Genomic DNA, 17,683 nt, shown 5'->3' with positions numbered 1-17,683 from the left:
AAATGTCATATTGTTGATTTGTAGATCCTAATAGATAGTGTATACCTTGATATAATACTGTTAAAAAAATAAAAGAAAATTAATTAGTAACTAAGAATGGATTAGCAAGTTATTTGTAGAATTGTTAGCGAGACGGGCCACAAATTTTCATGTATGAATATGCCGTTAAAATCCTAAAATTAGAAAATAATAAAATGGGCAAGGAAAGAACCGAGGTTAACTATGTTGCCTTCGATATATGTCAAATATCTGTTCTTTCATATAAAATTTTATATTTTTATAGTCGTTAGTGATTAAAAATCCTAAAAATATTTTAATATTGGAGGAGACATGGCATGTAATAGAATAGAACGGAATGTCTTTAACTGGAGGAGGTATAATTAATCAAAAACTTTCAATAAGGAATCTCTCTAACTTTCCAAGGCTTATGCTTTATTAGTAAAGGGGTGTTAACTCTCCCACCACTACATCAAAAGGGAAGTTGATGCAATCAGTTATATACATAGAATCTATGATTCTAAATTATTTAATTTACAAATGGTTGAAAATTTCTATCTACTATGAATAATGTTGCTTTATCTCTATGAAATTAAATGTTAAAACATTCTGAAAGGACACCACACTACACAAAAATTCAATTGAGTTAGGATTTGAGAAGTTGTGATTGAAATTGAACTCACTGGCTGCTTGATCCTATTGTAATTAAGCAAATAAAAGCTGGTTTAGATCTCTGGCTAATCTTTGCCTATAATATTTCTTATAATATGCTTGTATCATGCAATTCTATTTTTGCAAAACGGACTAAGAGAAATTGTTTTAGAACAATTACAAATGATTGTAGGTTGCACATTTCCTCACTATCTTCAACTTGCCATTGTTATGCATGTGAGAGAGAGCCTCTATTTCCCATAATACAACCATTATTGTCATGTTAGTAGTAGTTGGTCAGATGAAAATCTTTTTAAAGTTTATCCATTTCAGTAATCTCTTGATGCTCAAAAACATCATCCTTCAGTGCAGGAAGCATTGGAAGAAGTTATAGAGGCGAGTTCCAACGCTATCAACTATTTCCCAGAGCATGTGACGATATCCCAGTTCTAGCAAACCAATTTTCAGTAGGTATTTTAGCTTTTATGAATTGATTTTATATATTTTACATATCGTCAAAAACTTTTATGTGTTTTACATATTGTCATATGCCCGTACTATAGACATTCATTTTGATATCTTCATGTTTATTGACAATTTAACAGTTTGAGGGTGCTAGATACCCAATTTTGTGATTGTTGATGTAATGATGTCAGCGGTCATTGCATCATCTTGTAAAAACTCTTTGGCCTTAGCATCAAGCTTGTTTGAAAATTGGATATGAACATAACAACCACAATTTTTTTTTTTTTTGGAGGGGACAACTAGAACAGAAAACATTAGATGTTTCAGTAGCACACTCTCAGAACAGAAATTAGGAGAACGTTGATAGGCCAGCAAGAAGGAGCATGCTACTCAAAGAAGTGATGGTTTTTCTCTTAGTAACTCTATATGGTTCGGTTGATTTAACAGAAGTTGTGTTCAATACCAATCCCTGAAAAGGGTGACGCTATAACTTGATACATATATTGAAATCCCTAATAAAACATAATATATCAATATTATTGTCAAATTAAGTGGAAACTATTTTGCGAAGCAAACTTTTCATTTCTCACGAGAGTAATATTCCACAAATGTAACAGAGCTTTTATGTGCGTTCAATCAGAGGTCTCTTCAGTAATGCCAAAAGAATGAAAAGTAAAGAATTATATTTGTCAGATAAGCATTATGAAGAGCTAAAGAACAAATTTTGCCACTATAGGTGATGTAGAATGGGTGGTGATCATACCAATATATGTATAACCAAGAAGAAAGAAGGGGATGTGAAGTAGAAGATGAGATGAGGCAAAAGAAAAGGGGGAGAAATAGACAAAGGGGATTAAAATAAATTGAAGAAATGAGACTAGAAAGATTGAGGTGTATAGAAGAGCCAGAACAATGGAGGGAGAAAAACAAGAAAGAATTCTACAATCACATTTTTTTTTCCATAATTGAAAAGTTTAATATCTTGGTCACGTAAGAGCCTTTATGTAGGCAAATGTTTAAACAAAGCCTAAGTACTAAAATATCCCTAAAAATAAACATCACCAAAATAATAAAATAAATAAAAATTAACCCTAATCACATCAATTCCTAATTTTATCTACCTTTGGCCCTTTTCCAAAAGTTGAGGAAAATCACTTGCGACTCATATATCATTCTCTATCAGTTCTCCCCGGTATAGCACCAAAAAGTCTGAGTCAAGATGACAATACTCATCATCCACAGTCCATGTGATATCTGGTATCAACTTGGTATCAGAGTATTCCATCCTCCATCAATTTGGTATCCAGCATGTCATTGTACATCAATAGGTTATAATACATTTGAAGTTTATATCGAATTATGTTATGTTGATATATTGGATAAGCTTAGTTTTGGCATATTTCTAACAATTTAGTTTCATTGTATATTTAAATTGAATATAGTGATATTCTCCCTTTCTATGTCACTAGCATTGAGTCGGTATCAAAGAAATTTTGTGCTCCATTATAAGGACTAAAAACAGAAATGTTGACAGCCTTCCTGGTGATTGTAGTCATGGGAACAAATTACAGTAGGTGGCAGTCACGAAACCCTCCTTCGTACCTGAATTAGTGGAACTTTAATCATTTCAATTGGGGACGATCTGGCATATGAGCAAGTCAGATGCTAATATTGAGCAATACATGCATTAATGCTATAAAACACAGGAAAGTGCAGCAAGAGGGACGGGTTGCATTGATGAGAATGCAATGAAATAATGTAACAGAATTCATTATTCAAATTCATCATTTACTATGGAGTTGATGTGGACATACAATTAAAGCCAATCAAGTTTTTTGACTGTGAAGTTGAATTTGAAGGCTGATAAGAGGCATTCCCGGTTATATGATTTGGGGATATTTGAGAAGAAAATAAAGTGGCTGAATATATTTTATAGTCTATATTTACCGGAAAAGAATCCATTATGAAGGCATAAACACAAAAACTTTCTACTGAGTTTGGAACACTGGGTAGGGCAAGAAAACCTGGGAAATCAAGATTGAAAGATGTTTTTCACTTTGATTTATCATTGGGATAATTCCTAAAAAATGGAATTATGGATGCCTTATGCCAAAATGATGGAGCCAAAGTCAACTTTTCCAATATGATGAAATTTTATAAAGGTATGCCTTGATTACCAAATTGCCCTTCCTCTCTCTTCACCTACCTGGTCCCTTTCTCTCTCTTCATCTCTCTTTTGGGAAAACAATTACACCATTAACAGAGCTGAAGGTAAGTGCAATCCCTCAAAATTCCTCCTATCTCTGGTGGATTGTCCTTTCTCGTCACCAACGCTGCCGGTTCAAAGCTTCGTCGATTCCAGTTGCCGCTACTTCACCTCCTCCTGGATAGGCTTCCAATGGGAGAAGCAAGTCTGCTAGTGCACTGACGACCGTCGCTCTAGTGGTTGTGGGTGTGTGTCTATATAAATCAGAAGGTGCAACTATATTGTGAGAGAGACTGATTCAATTACTTCTACAAAGGATATATATACATATATATATATATATATATATTTATGTATAAGTTATTGAAATAATATGTTGGATATCAATCTAATGCTATAAATTGAATGTTTGTATATATTATATATATGTAGATACAATTGGGTCTTTGAGGGAGGCAACATCAATCAAATTTTATTACTTATACAAAATATATAAACATATGTATGCTTATATGTGTGCATATGTTTTATATAATTATGGTCTTTAGTAGTGGTGGCTGGAGACCATGGTGGAGAAAAGAGAGAAAATCGCAGAGAGGGAAAACAGATGGGATAGAGCAACGGCGGAGAGATAGAGGAAGAAGAGAGAGTTGTGGCGGCGGTTGTGGCAGTGGAGTGACGACAGCGTTGCTGGCAATGGCGGTGGTGGTTTTGGGGAATATGATATTTATATATATACATACCTTGATAAAATCATGGGTAGTTTGGGAATAAAAGGGTAATGTACAGTAAATTTCCACGTTTTGGTCAGACTTTGATAAAAACTCCATCATTTTGGAAAGAGGTGCCGTTGACTCCATCATTTTGGCATGAGGACTCCATAATTCCATTTTTTAGGAATTATCCCTTTGTCATTTTTCGTGATTTCTTGGTTTTATAAGAATATTACTTTGAGTTTAATTGTATTATGTTAGCTTCCAAAAGTGAGTTTTTATGTCCTGCAAGAATTTTTAATCCGCATATACACAACTTAAGGTTGAAAAAATTGGACACAATCTGTTAACAGGACATGAGCCTAACATGGAATTAGAGGGTTACGGTTGACCTTAATTGTGGTTGTGTTATAATCGTTTCAGTCCCAATTGGCCTGTTAATTAATTGTGTTATGTTTGGGTTTGGGAACTCAACCCATTTAAAGATTTGACTTGTTTAGTTAATCGTGTCAGGTTAACCCATGACCTATTCTAACCCATTTTGACCATTTAACTAAACATGTCAGATCAACCTGTTTAATAGTACCAATATATTTAAAATTTAAATCAATATGGTTATTTTTGTCAATTAATAGTATTATGATGAAACATAAGTTAATTGTGTAATTTTATTAAGATGGAATGAAAATTTTAGTCATTTATTAAATTTTCATTCAATATTTTAGTTTTTTGTTATATTTGCATTGTAAAGTAAAAATATTAAACGGGTCGGGTTGGGTCGTTATTCAAATGGCCCATTTAATTTTTAAATAGGTCACACAGGTCTTTTTGTGTTTGTGTTAAGGGTTTCTAAAACAAATAAACTGGATCGTGTTTGGGTTGACATGGATAACATAATAACCTTCTCTCGACATGACACAAACACGATCCATTATCATGATTTTCCACCCCTAACACAAATTTGTATATGTATGTAAATATAGCTACATATGTATGCGCATACGACTATACACCCCAAACTGCCCTCACATCATGATTCAATGCAGTGTGGGAGTTGAAGATGTTAGAAATAGGGTTAAGGGCCTTAGGGCTGAAGAGTAGATCGGTACAACAGGACTCTTGATGCAATCCTCAAAAATTTAGAGAGGCTTTACTTCAAAATAACAAAATATTTTAGGGAGTCTTGGGTTTTTATGTTACACAATTGTCACACTACATGTTTTCCAGCAATTTCTGTCTTGTATGTACTTTATCTAGGAAAGTTCCTTTCCCACAACAATATTGATTCTGAAAAGTACCGTCACAATAAGACTTGTAGTGATGTCGTTTATAGTTATCCCTGTCCGCTCACCCCCTCCCCAAGTTCCCCACGCACCCAATGGAAAAATTAAAATGAGAAATGGCAACAGAATTAGCAGATCGTCTCTTTCAATTTATTAATATACACAATCACATGCTATATATATGTCATGTCATAATCATGAATATTCTTGTCATTTATTTTTTAACCTGCCACATCTACTATTTTCACCGATTTGCTATGTAGACTCTTAAATTGATCCAAATCGAACCGTGCACCCCTACTCTCATTACAATAATTATCTCCGTAAATAATATATAAATATATATATAATTGAATCAAACTCTTCTCAATCAATGCATATAAATAATAGTTGAAAATATATATATATATATATATATATATATATATATATATATATATATATAAGAAGAAGTCGGTACCTATCAAACTATGTCAACCATGAAAAGAAAGATGTTAGTTTTCAGGAGGATTAATGCAATGGATAAATTAATCTGATTATTTGGTATTTATTACTTTGTTATATCTTAAACTCTTTTGATAGTAGATGAAAGATGCATTGGTTAGTGGACGAAATATTACTTTTGAGTGTGAAAATTTAATAATGTCTTTATTTTCATATAAAAGAATAAAAATTGATGAATTGTTCCTTAACAGAAGTTTCAAGTTCTGTCAGATGAATCTAAACTTTGATATTTGCGGTATATTTCATTTTCTTGATAGTTAAGGGCCTTAGACATGTGCAACTTTTCATGAACTGTTTCATTTTTTGGCGGCAGGTTGAGTTAACGTATCAAAGAGCTTGATATTGTTTTAAGAATTCCCTATTGGGAAAAAATTAAAATTTTCCTTAAAAACTCCTTTCCAATTTTTTTAAAGATATCTTGGTGCCCTTACCTCATCCAGGTTTTTGTTTCACGCCCAAATGGCTACAAATCTTCTACTGTATTATGCGCGGCAAGTCCAGAGTCCATCAAGTAAGTTGCCAAGTAATTTAATATCTTATTCACCCAAGATATTACTATCAATTTTTCGTTTAATATTGTACGTCATGCAGAAATAATGAATATCATAAGTTTAATGCTGCAGAAGCAGTCAAATTTATTAATAATAACTTGATATGCAGACAAAGTAAAGGTTCAGGCATTGGATCCTGGGATTGGAACCTTGATGGAGAGAGATGTACATATCATGCTTTGTTTCCAAGGGCTTGGACTGTATACAAGGGTATTCATAATTAGAAAGCAGTTAGTCTTATAAAAACTAATAACATTGATGGACCCTGTATTTTTGGGTGATCCTGATCAAATTTTTTGGTGCAGGGCAACCTGATGAAGAACTCAATATTGTATGTCGTCAGATTTCACCATTTATTCCTCATAATTATAAGGAGAGCAGCCTCCCTGTAGCAGTATTTACATTCACGGTATGGAAAAGCGAATGAGAAATGCAATATGATAATGATTTGATTTCTCCATTGAGTCTTGGTCCTAAGCTGTTCTCCATATATTTCCTACAGCTTTCTAATTCGGGAAAGACTGATGCGGATGTATCCTTGCTTTTCACATGGGCTGTAAGTTTAAATATTTGGGATTTGAAAAATTCATTCTTTCAACTTATCCAATGGACAATCCATAATTAAGTGTCCGTATTGCTCCTTCTTTTAGTATTCCGTTTTGAACGAACTCTGTGGACTTCTTTCAAAATATAGAATACCGAATTCTCATTAAGTGTGCTTAAAATTTCATACTAGGTGATGGTGTGTACAATATTCCAATTTTAGGTTTTGGGTTGGGGGTGGCATGGGAATCTCCATTAAGTGATGGTTCAGCATTGAATATTGGCATGTTCAATGAAATTGATAGCTGAACTTACTCTAGACTGTTAATATTTTGTGTCCAGAACTCAGTGGGCGGGGTCTCAGGATTTTCAGGTCATCACTCCAATTCAAAGATGATGTAAGAATATTTCCACATGGATTTTCAATAATATATGAAAATGTCTAGTTTATTTAGATTTTGATTACTGCTATGGAGTTTCATCTTTCTGGCTGATAGGATTCAAGTATAATGCATTAGTATATTTGCTTAATGCATTTCTCAGTCAATGCTTCATAACATGTTAAATCTGACTTTATTTATTGATTTAATATGACTTACGGTGTGTTGATACTTATTAGGGTGAAAGATGGTGTGCATGGAGTACTTCTGCATCACAAGCAAGTTCATTTCCTCTCCTTTCCTTTATTAAACAGAAATTTCTTCTTCGTTGATTTGATCAGTTATTGGTCCTTTCTGTTTGTTTGATAGCTACACCTGTTTTTTCTAATGCAAGTTTGAATTCTTTCAGAACTGCGAATGGCCATCCTCCTGTGACTTTTGCCATTGCTGCTGAAGAGACAGATACAGTTCATGTCTCCGAGTGCCCTTGCTTCTTGATATCTGGGAACTCCCATGGAATCACAGCAAAAGATATGTGGCATGAAATTAGAGAGGTTAGTTGGTCTCCTCCATTATTCTATGTTTGTAATATGTGGAGTTCTCCCCCCCCCCCCCCCCCCCCCCCCCCCCCCCTCTCCTCTATTTTTTCTCTCCATTATACAATAATTACTATGAGTTCTTTTGCTTATTGTGCACAGTCTGGAAGGGGAATTTTTTTTTTTTTTAAATTGTTCTTTCACATGTAAAATTTGTGATAATTGTATTTATTAAGGAGTTTTAAACCATGTATCCCAGATTGAGATTCAAATAAAAAAGGTCGGAGTCATTCAGATTTCCTGTATATTTAAGAAAAATGTGAAGTTGATCACTTGATCAGCATAAGCAATATGCCTAGATAGTTATAAAACTAATTACCAAAGGACCTCTAGCCCAATGGTGGGACCTCTCCTCCCCAATGGGGGTGGTTGAGAGTTCGAGTCCCACTAGAGACATGTTGTGGATAATGGGTGTGTGTGTTTGCTTTAACTTCAAAAAAATAAAATAAATAAATAAGCGACGTCCTACAAGTACAGAAGTGGAAAATTGAAATTATATGATATACCATTCAATGGTTTCCTACATTTCAATGACCAATTTGATAACCTATGTACACAACATGAATATTGAATTCATAATTTAGGTCCTATTCAGAATAAATTACTAATAGGAACATTAGAATTACAATATTTTTAAATTTCGCTGATGAATCATTAACTGTGTAAAGTACAGAAATAAGTCAAATGTAAAATATCTCAAATATGTTTTATGAAGTTGATCAAATAATACCTTTTGTCTTGGTGAGGATCCAATAATACCTTATGTTTGTCCTTTTCTTGATCTGTAATAAAATAGACAATCATATGGTTGAGTTACACTTCATATTTGAAATAAAATTTATTTGATCAATTTACTGGCCCAAAATGTTGATCAGTTAAACCAATCAGGTTTTGAACCCGATTTTGGAATTTTATAGCCATTTTGTATTATGTTTATGCTTCATACTTCTTAAATTAGGAATTTTCTTTTTCTCATTACCTAAATGAGTTTTAATTCATAAATGGAAAAGGAACAAATGAAGTTTCCTCTTCTCTACTTCTAGCAGAGTAACAAATGCATTGTCCTTTTCCATTTTCGAAATTTTCTACCTCGCTTCATGCTAGTATCAGCTTCTTTCTCATTTTTTTAGGGCATGAAAATCAAGTGATTGGTTGTTCATGCAATTAATGTGGGTAACATATTTTGATCCTTCTACCCTGGTTGTTTCCTAGGCACATCATTTAGATTCTGTAGCAATCCAAGTTCAAGCAGTTGTCTTCAAGTTAAAACAAAATTATTTATATGAGGGCCGCAATAATGCGACTTGACTTGAAAAGGTTTCTTGATTCTAGAAAAATTTGTCTTTTTTTTTTTTTTTTCCCTTACCGGGGGTCAGGGGTTGGAATGAAAAATAGGTTACTAATAAATGCAGTGGGGTTGGGGGTGTTGGAATAACGAATAAGAGGTGACTAAATATTTCTAGACTCCAGGGCCATGTATGTTGATTTTGGTGTATAAGATGTATCTACTTGATTATTCCGACTCAGGAAGTGTTTGACCAGAGGATGTGAGATCTTTTTCTTCTGCCCGACTAGTCTTTCTGTCGATGCCAGTATTCTCATGTTTGCTTACTTTAGAATTTCAAAGTTTGTTATCATCATTTCGATACAAAATCCAACATGTTGATGTTTAAGAGAAAATTAATTCTTTGCCATTTTACTGGTGACCTCTTTTTTCAGTTCCATGTTATTCTCTCCCTATTTTCCATGTCTTGCCTCATCAGGAGGCTTTTGTTAAAAAATTAGATTATTTCTATTAAACATGCCAATATGTCTTGCCTAATTTATGACTGTCAATAGGGCTAACCTCAGGGGGTGTGAGTGTAATTTAGATTATTTCTATTAATTAGCTATGTTGATGTCTAAGAGAAAATTAATTCTTTGGCATTTTAGTCGTGGGCTTTTTTTCAGTTCTGTGTTATTCTATTTCTATTTTTCACATGTCCTTGCCTCGCAGGAGCCTTTTGCTGAAAATTTAGATTATTTCTATTAATTAGCTATAGTAGTTACTATGGGATGTGGCTCCTCCTCTGTACAGGCATCATTGGGTTCTCAACATGGTGCAAAAATCAAGGCATTGGATTTGGGGGTGGTGGGGGAAGGGGTGGGGTTTGTTGGTCATTATTGGTAGAGAGACACTGAGTAATTCAACCTATTTTATTTTTTGGTAGACAAAGTTGAGACTTGATGTGGTCCATTACTGCATTGTGACTTGTGGGGAGAAAACTTGGGAATCTGGTTACAGGGAGGAGCTATATCTGCAACTTTTCGTGAACACACACACACTCAAGAGGGATCAGACCTCTTCTCATGTTTATTACTCAATCATTCTCTCATAAATCTCAGTACTTTTTCATTTTTCTGATAGCATGGATCGTTTGACCGGCTTAAGCACAATGAAACTCCAATACCTTCAGAACCAGGATCATCTGTTGGAGCTGCCGTATCAGCTTCTTTGACTCTTCCTGCTGGTACAGTCCACACTGTTACATTCTCATTGGCATGGGCATGCCCAGAAGTACAATTTGCTAGTGGAAAGACTTACAACAGGTGGGTGCACATTACCCCTACAATCCTTTAAGAAATGTTCTCGCAGAAGTATGAGATAATCTTAATAAAAATATTTCACAGGCGCTATACAAAATTTTATGGCACTTGTGGGGAAGCAGCGGCAAGTATTGCACACGATGCTATTCTCGGTAAAGTCCACCGCAGATTAAATTGTAATTTTAAGGTTTAAAATCATGGATTCTGTCATCTGTTTGTGGGGGTCACTCTGTTTCCCCAATTTTGCTTGGATTTTGTTGCCTTGTGACGTAGAGATTGGCGGAAACATTATTGTCCAATTGTTTACAAAATAACTCAGGATGCTTTTATGAAATTTAAACTAATCCCAGTTTTCCACCTTTTATTAGTCTCATGCCATGTCTGAGAAACATGGCTGGAGAAATTTTTTATGAATTTGTCCTGGCTGCAACCTTTTACTAAAAGGCCATCCTTGTACCTGTGAATAATTGATCTTGTCCAAATCCATATACCCTTTTTAGTTCTCATTTTTTTCTATTACACATGTAAAGGAGAATCGGTATTTTAACTTTCAAACCTAGTTACATCATACATGCCCCTTGGAGTGGACTGCTACTGTTCTCATAAAGAAATTTGCTAAGAATGTTTTGGCAGGTAAAGTAATCTAAATGTTTCTTTGTTGTGATTCCTTTGTAACTAGACCATGTCCATTGGGAATCCCAGATTGAAGCATGGCAAAGACCAATTCTTGAAGACAAACGACTTCCTGAATGGTGAGGTGAAAACAAGTTTTGTGCTTGACATATGCATGAGTTCATTGAACTTTCGAAATAAATACTTAACAGTATAAATTTTTTACTCAGGTACCCAACCACTCTTTTCAATGAACTCTATTATCTTAATGCAGGGGGAACAATCTGGACAGGTACTTATTAACCTCAGAATCCATTGGCAGGAAATCCTGTTTCAGTCTAATGTGTCACTTTTCTTTTTTGCAGATGGATCCCTTCCAATGCAGAACCTAACAACCATTAAAGACACAAATTTTTCCCTTGATAGATCCAGATCGGAGTTTAAAGAAACAGTTAAGGTGGACCATCAAAATGACACCTCTATTGAAATTCTTGAAAGGATGACATCTGTACTTGAGAAAATACAAACTCCAATAACATCAAATTCTGCTTTTGGACCACGTTTACTTCAAGATGGTGAAGAGAACATTGGTCAGTTCCTCTATCTTGAAGGGATTGAATATCACATGTGGAACACATATGATGTTCATTTCTATTCATCTTATGCGCTACTGATGCTGTTCCCAAAACTTGAACTCAGTATCCAAAGGGACATTGCATCTGCAGTAATGATGCATGATCCAAGAAGAGTGAAAATTCTGAGTGATGGAAAGTGGGTCCCAAGGAAGGTTCTTGGTGCTGTTCCACATGATATTGGACTTAATGATCCATGGTTTGAAGTAAATGCATACAACTTTTTCAATACAGACAGATGGAAAGACTTGAACTCTAAATTTGTTCTTCAAGTTTACAGAGACGTGGTTACCACTGGTGATAAAAGTTTTGCACGAGCTGTTTGGCCCTCAGTGTATGTTGCAATGGCTTATATGGATCAGTTTGATAAGGATGGTGATGGGATGATTGAGAATGAAGGATTCCCTGATCAAACATATGATGCGTGGATCGTTACAGGTGTGAGCGCATATTGTGGTGGTCTCTGGGTGGCAGCCCTCCAAGCTGCTTCAGCCATGGCTCGTGAAGTCGGTGATATTGCATCTGCTAATTACTTTTGGTTAAAGTTTCAGAAGGCAAAGGCTGTATATGGCAAGTTATGGAATGGTTCCTACTTTAATTATGACAATAGTGGTAGTAGCTCAAGTTCATCCATTCAGGCTGATCAATTGGCTGGACACTGGTGAGTACTAAGTAATTTTGGTGTTTATCTTTATGTCATGAACTGATTTTCTGGTGATGTCTTATATTTTTCTCTTCTCTTCTCTTCTCTTCTCTTCTCTTCTTGTGAGTTGAACTATCACCAATACTATAGTCATTCTAGTAGCAAGGAAAAAACTTAATACAATGCTGATACCAATGACATGATATCATTGACTAATTAAATGCTGACACGAAGTGATAGGGCCCACTCAAATAGAAACATTTTTACTTATATGATAAGATATAATTTGTTGATGGTACCGCATGACATGGTATCACCATTGCACTGAAGACTTTCTCTTAATAGTAATACTAGTTCTTTCTTTTAGATTTTTGAGTTGGGGCAACAAGAACCTATGTTTGCCTAAATCCTGTGTTATCTGGACTAGGGTATGAGTGTCTCAGGTACGGCTGCTTGGCTAGGGATGGATTCATTCATTTTCCAAATTATAGGATATGGGGGCTCAGCTAAAAAGGGTCCAAAACTTGGATATGGGTACTTGGACATGTTAGACCAAAATTAGATCTACATACTCTCCAACTCTATAAACTATGTAATATTTTGATTTCTCCTCTTTGTATGTAGAAAACAAAACCTCATTGCTCATTTTAAAATATAAATAATTAAAGAGGACATGCAACCTCTCCCTTCTCCATCTTACCAAAAAATAATAAAGATATGTTATCATAATTATCTATTAAGAATAAAGAGTACTGTTGAACTCTAAAAGTGCCTTTACAAAAAAAGAAAATGAAACCTATTGCTTATGGGTATTTATCACATTTATTAGAAGAAGACATCGGTAGAGAATGTGGCGGCATGAAGGCCATTAAAAGGAAGTAATTGAAGTCACACGTAGAACAGTGAATCAAGATCTGAACTTTGCTAGTGTAAAATGTGCATTGGAAACCAATTCGGCTGGGCTTAAGAATCATGCACCACCTTCATTTTTTCCTTTTAGAATGACACTTTTTTGGTAAATAAGCCAGAGAGAAAAGCCAATTATGTCACCAGTATGTCATTTCTTCGAACTTCATTTTAGTATAAAATTTGCATTGATATGTTGTTTCATCAAACAGCTCAGATACCCTTTGATATATTCTGTTTTTGAAACAAATGAAGCTAGATTGTATGAGTCCTTGTATACCTTTATATGGTTCAGAGATTTTGCATTAAGTTTCAGTCTTATAAAGATTCTTTCAGTGCTTGATGAAGAAATTGTTGAGCACATAAACATTAAATATCCTGAAGGCTGATTGTAAGATGTTCATCAAAATTGATTAAAGAGTTTAATAAATGAAAAATCCACGTGTAACGATACTCAAATATTGGAATGTCACTTCCTTTTTTTTTTTTAAACCTGTATAAGCATGCAATTCACAGGTATGCAAGAGCAAGTGGTCTTTTACCAATTGTTGACGAAGACAAAGCAAGAAGTGCACTTGAGAAAGTTTACCATTTCAATGTGCTAAAGATAATGGGAGGGATGCGCGGAGCAGTTAATGGGATGCTACCAGATGGAGGAGTTGATATGTCAGCTATGCAGTCAAGGGAAATTTGGGCAGGAGTTACATATTCTGTTGCTGCTGCTATGGTTCATGAAGACATGACGGAAATGGCTTTTCAGACTGCTGTTGGTATCTATGAAACAGCCTGGTCCGAGAAAGGCCTTGGGTGAGTTCTTTTTTCTCCTTTAACCTCCTCTTAATCTATTTCAGTAAGCCAGGATAGTTTACCCTTTATAATATGAAATTAGCTGTTTCATTTCAACTTGAACCCAGGTCAGTGAAACACTATCAATGTCTGTTTATCTGTGCCGGTGGGTGGGCTGGTGTGTCAGTTCTGGTTCCTTGGTCTTTCTTAGTCCATGGTGTACTAAATCCAAAAAGTATAGGAAACCAGTAGTGTATTATATTTCCTTTTCCTTTTGAACAATAAATTGAACAATAGAACTGAAAATGGAAAATATATATATAGGTCGTGGAAAAGAAAGTTTCCACACTAACCAATCACATGAGATATTGTTAGATAGTCATGGACAATGTGGTCGAGTTCAATCAAAACTCTCAAACTGAGAAAAAATGGATCATAAGAGTAAGATGGGTTTTGATTGGACTGGACCACCAAGTGGCCTATGGTACAGGACCATCTAATAATTTTTCCGATCACAGACTCAACAATTCAACTGGTGCTTCACACTGGAAAAAAGAAATTTCAAAAAGAACAGAAAATATTGTTAATATAGGATAATGATACAACTGTTTAGGAATTTTCTCTTCTTTTAAGCGTTACATGTAACATTCTTTTGACTAGTAATTAATAATTTGAGATTATATTAATGCTTAAAGATGTTATGTCTGATCTAGTTTTTTCAAATATTTAACATAAATCATAAAAACTATGTTAGTGGCAAGAGGTTTAGAGCCACATGAGGTTCAAATTCAAATATTCAGCTTGGTGGTATCTTCAATTGTTGAAATCACAAAAAAGGAAAAAGAAGTGGAAGGGGAAGTATTTTCTCTTACATGCTTCCAAATGGGGGAAAAAAGAAAATAGAATGGAACGTCGAAATAGATGGACAGAGCAGCTTGTTTATTTTTGTGTTCCCGTGGCCCCGTAACCCCCATTCTTGCTTACAATATATTTTCCTCTAATCAACGGAAAAATTCTGCATAGATATCTTGAAATTTTCTTTCAACTTGACTAAAAATTTCAAATTCAGAGGAAGAGGAAGTTGAGGAACCAAAGAATGGAAGTCACTCTATTATGTTGTCTTAAAAACATGGGGCCATTGGTTGGTTCAATAGTAAAAGCTTGTGACAAGACTCAGGACAAGGGTTTGAGTATGAGACACGGGTTTTAGTATGAGAGCAGACACTTTTTGCAAAATGAATACCAGAGGCGAGGTCTGCCTCCAGTCTTCCCCTTCCGATATTCATTACGGAGAGCAACAGCATTGGGCAATGGCCTAAAAATATCTTCACTGTTCTTGGTAAACAAGCATAAAGACATTATGTAAATACGCGACGAGCATTTCTTTTTTAAGGCATCCTTCACAAGCACAATAAATTACATACATATAATTTTAATTTCGGATATCACAGACTTGCAACCTGCATTTTAACTGCCCCTTATACTGGAAATCAACACGAGTACACTAAAATTATGAGTAAATATGAAAATGTGGTATTGGTAGAATCACAATAATAGAGCTTGGAGATCACTCACACTAGGCAGACTGGAAGAAGGAATCACACCCTCTTTTGTGTAAGGCAGGTCAGAAAATTGCAGTAGTTAGATACGGCATTAGGATATGCCAGGGCAAATACAACCTTCCAATATTAAGTCGGACTTAATTAGTTCATAGGTTGAATTTTATTGTTCTTATTATTTTTTTCCAATCCTTTTTAAAAGATAACAATTTAACATTCCTATGTATATATATGATTGCTAAATTTTTCTCAAGTGATGGTCATGCATGTGTTTTATATCATGAATTGGTTCAATATAAATAGGAGAACAAACACCCTACTGATATTCTATTTGCCTTTGTTTCTTTTCTTTGTTTAGCAACCTATGTACACTATCATTTTATAGTTAACTCAGTCTATATTGGTTACAGATATTCATTTCAAACCCCAGAAGGCTGGAACACTGATAACCAATATAGATCTTTGAGTTACATGCGGCCATTGACCATCTGGGCAATACAGTGGGCCTTGTCAAAGCCAAAACTCTCCAGCCAGGAGACGAGACCTGAAGCTAGTGAAGACTATACAGATTACAGTCACCATGCAGGATTTGAAAAGGTTGCACGCCTTCTAAAGTTGCCAGAAGAGGAGGCTTCTAAAAGCTATTTACGGTCGGTGTATGATTTTTTCTTTCGGAGTTCATCAATGTAACTTTTAGGTCATTTGAACTATTAGTGATATTCCCTGTAATGTTAAGGTCGTGATAAAATAATTGCAGATTGTCAATATGATTTATATATATCATTCATATTAATAGCAGCAGCCTCTTCATTGTCAAATGTTCCTATCAGTACGACTTTCTCACGAAGAGCAGCATATTTAAGGGCATACTTTAAACCCCTAGGAGATGAACACTTTTCAACATTGAAGAGCATTTCCAAAGGCATGATTTCATTCTTGGTATGAATTTGTAAAAAAAAAAATTAGAACAAATCCATGGGATCCTTATAATTTATAAGCTGGTATTGCTACCCTTGAGTTATAATGTGTGCATTATCCCCTGTATTGATGTCTGGTATGGATCCTGATATCATCTGCAAAGTATGTAATTTGAATCCCAAAGTGAAAACTTAAAAAGGATAAACCCCAAAAGGCATGAATTGAAATGCTTTTTGGTACTTCTTGACAGCGTCCGAAGACTAATACAAGGCCTGAATCCTAAGTTCCTCTCTCATATATATGCAGTAAGAATGAGTCTTTTACACATACTGTCAACATAATGCCTCTCTATGTCATGCATTCTTTTAAATTACCTGCTTCAACTTGTTCATAGCAACAAATGCCAATTAAGTACCTTATCTTCCTCTTAGAAAATGGTTTCATTTCTTTTTGTTAACCTAAATTAAGGAGAGGTCTAAGCATATTTGCCTATTTTGAATATCACAAACACTTGCAGCCTTTTTTAATAATCCAGTTGAATTTGTTGGTCAATTCGTCCTCTTATTACTTTAACAAACAAATTTTGCACTTTATATCCTAAAGAACATGCATAAACATGTTCTACTAAATTAAATCAGACACTCGATGTTTTGTCACCCAATGTCTTACCCTGCTCCCTAATACTACAAACTCGGCCGTTTGACATCATTCGATTAGAACCCATGTTGAAACGCCCGTGTGATTTTTAGGTTAAACCTATTATGCCTTTCATTCTCTCCTGAAATCAATCCATGGCGTATTCCAAAACTACTATGAAAGGCAAACCTCATCTACACCATAGTCAGGAATTTGGTTTCTACTTCATTTTATGTGAACGTACCTTTAAACCTGGATTGTTTAGAAATCAGAAAAGGACTCCATAAATATTACTGCTGGAACTGGAAACTCTAGTTTGTCTTGCCCTTGCTTTAGGGTAATGTATCTTCAGGAAACAAAGTTTGTGATGTAAAGGCCAAAATATGTAATGCGCACTTTACATTTGCAGTGTCACTCCACTCCAAATTTGGTGTACCAATCCAGAAAATGATATACCAGGGGTCCCTATATTCGGATTTGTTTCTCATTAAGCTTCTTGTATCACTGTCAATGTTT

The 17,683-nt window shown here is 34.9% G+C and overlaps 1 protein-coding gene across 2 annotated transcripts in view; it reads left to right on the top strand.

Moving 5' to 3' along the window:
* Positions 1–16,409, top strand: part of LOC132284176 (uncharacterized) — a 31,076-nt gene extending 14,667 nt beyond the window's left edge. For both annotated transcript variants that reach the window (XM_059786252.1, XM_059786251.1), the window contains exons 6-20: positions 1,016–1,115; positions 6,260–6,330; positions 6,480–6,580; positions 6,676–6,779; positions 6,873–6,926; positions 7,256–7,311; positions 7,533–7,571; positions 7,703–7,847; positions 10,297–10,478; positions 10,560–10,627; positions 11,155–11,227; positions 11,318–11,379; positions 11,453–12,380; positions 13,785–14,075; positions 16,024–16,409. In XM_059786252.1, the coding sequence (XP_059642235.1) occupies positions 1,016–1,115; positions 6,260–6,330; positions 6,480–6,580; positions 6,676–6,779; positions 6,873–6,926; positions 7,256–7,311; positions 7,533–7,571; positions 7,703–7,847; positions 10,297–10,478; positions 10,560–10,627; positions 11,155–11,227; positions 11,318–11,379; positions 11,453–12,380; positions 13,785–14,075; positions 16,024–16,303 (2,554 nt within the window). In that variant the 3' untranslated portion in view covers positions 16,304–16,409. The remainder of the gene's footprint in view (positions 1–1,015; positions 1,116–6,259; positions 6,331–6,479; positions 6,581–6,675; positions 6,780–6,872; positions 6,927–7,255; positions 7,312–7,532; positions 7,572–7,702; positions 7,848–10,296; positions 10,479–10,559; positions 10,628–11,154; positions 11,228–11,317; positions 11,380–11,452; positions 12,381–13,784; positions 14,076–16,023) is intronic.
* Positions 16,410–17,683: the final 1,274 nt, after the last annotated feature.

Source organism: Cornus florida, unplaced genomic scaffold, assembly GCF_030987335.1.
Source record: "Cornus florida cultivar Cherokee Brave unplaced genomic scaffold, ASM3098733v1 CherokeeBrave_3.0.0_Hap2_Chr11, whole genome shotgun sequence".
In the NCBI taxonomy this organism is placed as follows: domain Eukaryota; kingdom Viridiplantae; phylum Streptophyta; class Magnoliopsida; order Cornales; family Cornaceae; genus Cornus; species Cornus florida.
This window is presented reverse-complemented; position numbering and strand designations above follow the sequence as displayed.